This window comes from Rhineura floridana, chromosome 4 (assembly GCF_030035675.1).
Source record: "Rhineura floridana isolate rRhiFlo1 chromosome 4, rRhiFlo1.hap2, whole genome shotgun sequence".
Taxonomy (NCBI): Eukaryota; Metazoa; Chordata; class Lepidosauria; order Squamata; family Rhineuridae; genus Rhineura; species Rhineura floridana.
In genome coordinates, this window is record NC_084483.1 from 134820137 (window position 1) to 134828699 (window position 8563).

At 40.8% G+C, this 8563-nt stretch overlaps 1 protein-coding gene across 1 annotated transcript; it reads left to right on the forward strand.

Moving 5' to 3' along the window:
- Positions 1-1627: 1627 nt before the first annotated feature.
- On the forward strand, positions 1628-7409 carry MAP10 (microtubule associated protein 10). Its single transcript, XM_061624503.1, is given in 3 exon segments — positions 1628-2112; positions 2114-2178; positions 2181-7409. Coding segments are annotated over 3 exon segments (2571 nt in total). The 5' UTR covers positions 1628-1819; the 3' UTR covers positions 4394-7409.
- Positions 7410-8563: the final 1154 nt, after the last annotated feature.

The following is an 8563-nucleotide window of genomic DNA, read 5'->3' on the forward strand; positions in this document are numbered from 1 at the left end:
TCGGAGATTGGGGAAGCCGCAAAAATACTATGAAACAGAGAAGGAATATTTGCTCATTTCTAGCCTCTTCTCTCCATGACAAGAATGGAACACGGTCCTGGTTACGATGGATCAGTGCCCTATCATGGAAGGAAGGGGCCATACCTGGACTGTAGAGCTCATACTTTGTATCACCCCCAGCTGCTTCAGTATGTAACTCTTGTTGCAGCACAGATTCCAGCTCACTGAGATGAATTACAAATAAGAAGAAGCCAAGTCAAATCTGGTTCATTGGCTCAAAGTGTTGAGAACAGCAATCTTACTGTCCGCAAACTAAGTGCCATATGTGAATTATTCACTCCAAATAATTCAAACCCCAAGTGTTTAAAAGTCTTGGATGAAGCCCAAAACACAATTAGATTAAGAATAAATCAGTGAGTTTGAAGGGAAAAATGGTTATGGAATAGTTTTAATTTCTATTCTTATTGCTTAATGTTTTGAACAGTTTGTTAACTTTTTCAAGCATCTCTCTGCACCAATGAGTAATAACAGCACACTTTTCATTCTGAACATTCATGTTCTCAGAAAACCAGTCTGATACAATAACTAAATTGTTTTGTCTGTGTGTGTTGAGTTTCACATTCTATGTTCAATGGTCCTACAGCAGTGGATATGTTCCTTCTTATTACATATCTTCTTGACAAAAAGTAAAAAAACCCCATGATATTCATTCTCCCCTTCCCAGAAGATGGGTTAAAATCACAAAAGCGTGGACCCTTCTTTGTATTGATTTTGAATTTGCAAAGCACACTGCACTCATACTTTCACGCTTCCATGAGCAGATGCAGAACTAGCTAAACTGATTGTTCAAAATGAAAAGCCAAGACTCTCACAGTTTAACACAAATTACATAATTTCATGTTTCAATGAGGATATCCCCTAAATTGTGCAATCTGTACACATAACAGATTGTACACAACATTTATGAAAGCCTGTAGCTAAAGGAATACATGGATTTGTATGTAAAGAAAAGTGTTCCTCTTGTTGATCACGCACCCCTTTCAACACCAACATTTACAATAAAAAATAGGACCACAAATGTGTAGAAAATGCACAAAGACTTGTTTCAATCCAAGGAAAGTTATAAATTTATCCCATTTATTTCAGTTAGGCTGCATGTGCTCACACTGACATCAACAACCCAAAGGAAATTTAATGTGCTTATTGTTGTCTATAATGCGCCTCTAATGTCAGGCTACCAAGAAGAAAACGTTTTTCTTCACTGCTATCTCACAATGCTAAAAACTATTTTTTTCTTTAAACAAGCACCAATAATTTTTTAAACAAATACAGCATGGAGAGGGGGGTTAGATAGAAACCACCTTTCTGGTTAGTTACAGACCCATTGACATTCACAAGACAAACCCCTTTTTGCTGTTGCGAATATTATGCTAGCACAAGCTTTGATCTGTGACAATTGCACATTATCTAGTAGTTCCCCATCGTCTAACATATCTATCTTGTATGCATCCTGATCTTTAATCTTGTATGCATCCTGATCTTTATCATAAACTGGGTAATCCTCCCGCGTGGCTTCCAATTTACAGAAGACGAGTAAGAAGCTACAATTCCCAGGGGCCTTTGCGACCCCGGCGTTTACACGCAGCGACGGCTTCCAGTCGCTAGACAACGGAGGCCAATCGCTTCCATAGAGATAATTATACGCAGAGGTTGGCGCCCCCGTTGCCCCGCGGTTTCTCTTTAGTCTCGCGAGAACGAGCGTCCCGTCCCCCCCTCGTGAGACAGCGCGTTCCCCTTTTCCCTCCCCTCGCAAGCAGGCATGGAGGAAGGCGAAGGCTGCGAAGAGAACCTTTTCTCCCTGGAACTGCTGGTGGAGTCGGCGCGCGTGGAGCCTCGGCTTCTCCCGACGCCGCTGCCTGCCAGTGGACCCTTCCGCCCGGCGGTGGCGCTGCGGCTGCTGGACTTCCCGACCCTCCTGGTGCGCGCCCCGCACTCGGTGCCGGGCCCCCTAGTGCCCTTCGGGCGGGGCAAGTCCTGCCTCTTCAGGCTGCGGCCGGACGCTCTGAAGGGCCTGTTGAGACGCTCCCCGCTCTACGCGCTCCTGCTGGCGCTGCCCCCCACGCCGGGACCCGCCCGCCTGCTCGGGTCCTCCAGTGTCTCCCTGGCGCCCGCCGCCGAAGAGCTGTTGCTGGGGACTGGCCCAGGGGGGCGAAGGGGCCAGTTCCCGCTGCGGGACCTGATGGGGGAGCCAGTGGGGGAATTAAGTCTGAGCTATCGCCTTAGCAACCTGGGCTCCTCCTTGCTGGGGCACTTAGGACAGGGGGCGGCCCCAGGGGAGCCTCACATTCAGCAGCAGCAGTTACCCCATACACTTGGTACCCACAACGACAGAGGACTCAACTTGGAGCTCATCCCAGAAGGAGAGGAGGACCAGCAGGACCCTGCCCTAGAAGGTAGCAGCATGGGGTCCTTCAGTAGCACCCTTACAGAACCACCACCCCACACCCCTGTTTTTCAGGAGGCAGCCAGAGAGCTGGAGATTGAGGGCAATGTCTTCTGCCCCCCACCAATGTACTACAGCCGCCCAACAGAAAATCCTCTGTCCCCACCGAAAGCTACAGCGTCTGTGTTTGTGACAGTGGCTGCAGCTCGTGGATCTTTTCCAGAAGAAGAAATCACCTTTCCTGCTGCTGTGCCTATTAATAAGGAGCCTTCAAATAGCATCCAGGAGACTACCTCCTCATCCCAAATACTTGGTAGCCCTGAGCAGCTCAGGCAAACCTTGAGCCAGCTGCCTCTGCTGAATGCTTTGTTGGTGGAACTTTCCCTGCTGAGCAGCCAGCCCTTGCAACCAGGGCCTTCTACTGTACACCCCCAATTAGCATGGCTATACCAAAATGTAGAAGATGGTTCAAAAGCCCCGCCCCCAAGTGACAAGAGTGTATGTCCCTTCCAGGAATATAAAAAGACCAGTCCTCATCGCAAAGACAGAGGAAGATCTCCTAGCCCTAAGTTAAAAAGAAACCGCCCAGATCATTTAAAATGCATGTATCCCTCCATGCAAATTATCTGCCCTGGTAAAGGATTCACAAAAGGATTCACAAAACCAGCATTATTTGAAAGAAATGGCAGCCCTGATAAAAATAATACTAAGGAAAACTCTCCCCCTAGAAGAAAGCTTACTTATGGCCTGACAAACACTCTAAGACTTCGTTTGCAGCGGTCCAATCCAGGTATGTTGAAAATGCATGAAAAAAGGGAACATCGTAGAAAAAAACAAGGAGACATATCTATTGAAAAGAAAGGCAAATGGTCTTCAACTAAAGGAAAACTGTTCCAAAGCTCTCCTGAACATTATCCAAAGTCTTCTGGGCACTTTGATGAAAAAAGCATCTCTGAACAAAATGCTCAAATAAATGAAAATGTTGAGACTTTAATACAAAGCAATATTGACCAAGATTGCTGTACCACCATAAAGGAAGTAACTTATGGTCTCAAAATAAAAGATGCAGCCAGCAGTGTGAAGAGTGATGAATATGCAAAACGAAAGGGGTCATTGGAAATTATTGGCTCTGCTTATAAAGAAAAGAGTTTGAAAGTCCATCTGCCAAGAGTTTCTTTACAGGATACCGATGCACTTGAAAGTAAAATTGATACAGAAGTAGAAAAATATGTACAGCATGATGATTGTGATATTTCATCCCAACATAATGATGGCCAAAGTAGCCATGGACTTAAGAATTCAAATGGTGGGATTGGTAGCACTGAAAACACGGCCTATTCAGAAGATTTCACCAACGTTGACAGTTCTAGCACAAGCTTAGAAGCTCAAGAGAGCAGCTCTGAACCTTTACTGATAAGCCCAGATCGAAGCCAATCTGTCATAGACTCAGATTCTAAAATGTGTGAAAGAAGTCTGACTGCTGAAAGTATTTCACTTTCCCTTCCAATTTTCTCAGCTACATCTCCTCTCCAGTCTTTTAAAAAGACCTGTGGTTTAAAATCTAATGAAAAAAATATAGGTGCTGCCCTCAACAAACCTGATAATAATTCTCTTCCTGTAAGAGTTTTAAAAGAGGAACCTGCAGGTCAGCAGGCCAAGAAGGAAGAGAGCAAAATTATCCAGACCTTGAGGGATAAACAAGTTCCCTCTAACATAAATTGTAATGAAGAAAAAGGCCAATCATCTGTGGAAAAGAGTCAGTCATTAAGGACGTCTCAAGTTAGTTCTTATTTGCCGTCCAATGTGTCTGACCTTGATCTTAGTGGGTTAGAAGAAAGCAATGCATCTGAAAAAGAAAAAGAGAATGACTTTGAGATAGTGGATATTACTAATCAGTGTAGACACATCAGTGAATTAGTAGTAAGCAAACTTCCAGGATACACAATGTAATTACCAATAATAATGACTGGATCAAAGTGAAAATGTCTTTATTTTTATAAGCAAACTTGTTTTACAATTGTTTTTACTATCTTTCATAAATAACAGATTTTGTTTTATAAGCAACGGGTATGCACATTGTACCATTGGTATTTTGAGGTGAACAGTCTAGAGCCTGTATAATTAACCCTACATTGTTTGGACTAACACACATACATACACACACATTCTACAGTAAGCTGCTTTTAAAACTCAAGCAAGTTTCAAAAACTTGTGATTTGACAGAGGACTGCCGTTCAAATATAAAATTCTGTGGGAGGTATGAACTAACCCATTCTATCAGTGTAAGGGTTTACACTTGTGCATCAAAACATCCCCCCTTCCCCCTGTACCCTCCTCAAATCTGCTCCAGAGGGTTGGGGGAACCGCAGAACGGATTCAGGGGAAGGAGGGGGAAACTCACAAGTTAAATTCTTGCTGTTGTAGAACAAGTTAGTTTGGATATCGCCCAATGTTGGATAAATACCCTATGAGTATTTGGAAGCCTTTGGGTGCACGCAAATAGCTATCTGAGTTGTGGGCTTATGTCACCCATTTTTCTTTCAGCAGTGTCCTCCCATTTCAGGTACCACGTACAGGGGTCTTTGATTCTTATCAATACTATGGCACAAGGTAAGGATTGAAGCTCCCCCCCCCTTGCCATGGTCCTGATCCAGCTTCCTCTCTTCCCCCCCCACCTAGTTGTTTTAGAAGAATACACAAACATGCAAGGCCACATAAAGTAACAGCATGACCAGTTTGGCCTTAAGTCTCTAATGTGTGACCATCTGGTAAAGTGGGGTGGCATTGCTGCAAGTGCAATTTTTTAAAAAAGAATTTATCCTTGTATTTTAAGTATTTGGGCTAGTATGCCAAAAGCTAGATCTTACAGCACCAGTTGCATCCACCAGTTCATTAGTCTCTGAAATAACAAAGGTTTTTCTTGCAGTCAGTGCCCAGTCAGTCACATGAATAGCTCAAAAATAATTTCTAATACTGTTAGTGCAGCCACACTTGAACATCATGTGATTATGCAGTGATTCTACCATCGCAGCTAACATCCAATATTTGTGATATGTTCTCATAGTGGTTATACAACATTGTGAGGTGATGATTGTTATCCTGCATTTTCCAGTGCAATTTTCTGTCACTTTTATCGGACTTCTTGCAATTAGAAAAGTGACAGGGTAATTGGACTAGAAAGTGTGGGATAATAACTTTATTTTGTGGAGCACCCTGTGTTTCATATATCAGTGGTACTGATTTTTGTTAAGGACAGGATATACATGCCTTAAATAAAAACTAGTAAAACCAATTTCATGGGTAAATGCAAATGTGATTTATCCCTATTAACTGTCAGGTCCCATTTCTGTTAGTGCATTTTACATTGCGCCTGCCTGTAAAATCATGTTAGACCCTAATTCAGGAATGCAGAATTATTTAATAAGACATCTCATTCTGCTGGCTGCCAAATAGAAAAGTTTCCCACTCTTTTTTATGGAAGTACCGTAAATAAACATTGATAAGTGCTGGATTAAGAACAAGAAGGGGAAACAAAGTTACACATTAGGGCTGCAATGCTATATTCACGTACTGGAAATAAGAGCTGTGAACTCATTGGGGCTTAGGTCTGAGTAGACATGTATAGGATAGCACTATAAATGTATTAATTTATTATTTTAGCTACACAAAAAGTGTGATGACTGGCCAAATATTCACTGCTGTCCATAGGATTGGGTTGTTAGTGCATCATTTCTAGATGTAAGTGCTGTGTTATAAAAAGACAAATGTTTCTTTAGTTTCATTAGCATAACTCATATTCAAAATGTCAGAAGTGGCAATAGTATCTAGTAGAAGGTAGGAGTCAGTGTTTTAAGAATCAGAAGCAGATCAGGTTCAGAAAAGAGAAACAAATATAGAAATAAAGGGTGTGTTATAGGATAAAAAAGAGTTAAGGAACACTAGAACAAAAGTAGAACAAGAGCAAAGAATGTTGAATTGCAGGAGGAAGATTTCATTTAAGCTGGAGTGGGGGCATGTTGAATTGAGAGTGCCATAGGAGAAGCATTATCAAACCACACATAGTAAGTTTCCATAAATGACGAAAACTTGTTCTCTCAAAAATATAGGCAAAGCACAGATACCGTGAGTGGCTCTGGTCACTCTTGCCACTTGATATGTTACATTTCCTGGAAGAGGAATAACTCAGAAAAGCCAAAGTACATAAAAGTGAGGCAGTTTTCCTATGGCTTACAGGCACAGGAGGGAAGGGAGAAGCATTGACTTCCCAGGAACACACAAATAGCGGCTTTGGCATCTCTCCCTTTTAGTGTAATCTACCTCTCACTTGAGAAACCTAGTCAGAGGGAAGTTGTGGACTCTCCTGTATTAGATGTTTTTGAGAAGGTAATTGTTTTCATTTATAATTTAAGGCTTTAGTTCTGTTCATTTATAATTTAAGGCTTCCATCCTATTTAGGCAGGCATAATTACTTGTGATCTAAGACTTCACTTTTTCATCTTTGCTTCATTTCAGAATGGTTCAGGAGCTGCCCAGTCACAAAGTGGAGACTAGGCCACAGGTAGACTTCAACATACTCAACCAGCCCTTCATGTTGGGGCCTGGTTATATAGAATACTGTCTTAAAGCAGCAGGTTGATTTATAAGAGCTTTGAAGTTCCTTTTGTCCTGTCTTTTAAAAACAGCTTGATCTTCCTGTCCAATTAATTTCTTGTGCTCTGCCATTTTAATTTTCATATATTCGTTACAACTTACTAAGATGCTGAGATGTTTCCACTGGATGTTAACCTAGTTTCACCAAGACAGCCATTCATATATTAATATTCTGAATATATTTAGTATTGGGCTGTGTTTTATAAACTTTTAGTACCCAATGATTTATAGTATTGGGTAAAAACAAAAGGATTCTCAATTTTTTCAAGATCGAAAAATTCCAATTTATTTAATTTCATTTTTTTCTTTCAAACGTTTCAAGTTTTTCTTTACAGTTTCAAAATGTAATAATAGAATTCATTATAATGTAGTTATTGTTTTCTTTTTTATATTTGTTACTGTGTTTTATTCCTTGAAAAAAATAAAATGATTTGCAGTTGATTCTGAAAACACCGTGTGGGTACTTAACTGTACTGTAAACCAACTAGCCCTCAGTTATTTAAAACAACTTATACTTTCTAACATTTTGCATACTCTATGATGCAAAACAGTGTCAGTCTAAACAATTCCTCAACTCTCAAGAGCAGCTTGTTGTGGGGTGTAGGCATATAGTCAGGAGGCAAGAAATCCTGTTCCAAGAGCAGAACTCTGGTCACTGAAGTTAGGACCCAAGATGCCATATATAGATGCATTTTCTACAAACATAGAAAGGAAACATGTTTTACATTTCAATGAGTGCCTAGTTTCCGCTACTTTTTGTCACTTCTAGCGCCCGTTAAAGAAATGTCCACAGTTTTTGTAATTTCTGTAAAGGGAAAAAAAGGTACAATCCCAAGGATATAAGCTGTGTTTAGATCCCATTGTAATCAGAAATGCATGTTTCAATAGGGGGAGGACTTAGGAGCAACAATAATTTTTGTTGTATGGGAGTTTATTTAGAAAACAGGTAATTAGTTCTCATTTTGCTCACATATTTATAACATTTCCTTTTTATTATTATCCCCCCCATCCATATGACCAATCAGAAACAATTTTAGTTATTCTATTCCTTACTAGTGGCAAGTGCATTCTACTAATTCCATAGCTGACTGTTCCAAATGCATAGATGCCTTCTCATAACTAGTTTCAGATTGTTTGTATTTCTATTCATTTTCCTGAGCTTACCCAGGCAGTTGATTGCTTATGTATGGCCGAAATTATGACTAAGCAATGACATGTGCACATGATCTAGTTCCATTTATTGCTACATACCTTTCTTGCCTCTGTCTTATAAATAATGTTTAGCTCCTTGTTTGTTTCAATACTGTGATAGTGAAAATTGGCTTTTCTTTAACAAATCACCTTAATTCTGATCCAACTATAAAGTTACTCAGGTTTTACAGAACAATCAAATACACACGTTTGTGCCACGTATGCCCCTGCCCCAATTCTGACAGGGCTTAAGCACAATTTACTTTAGCTGGCTTGTTT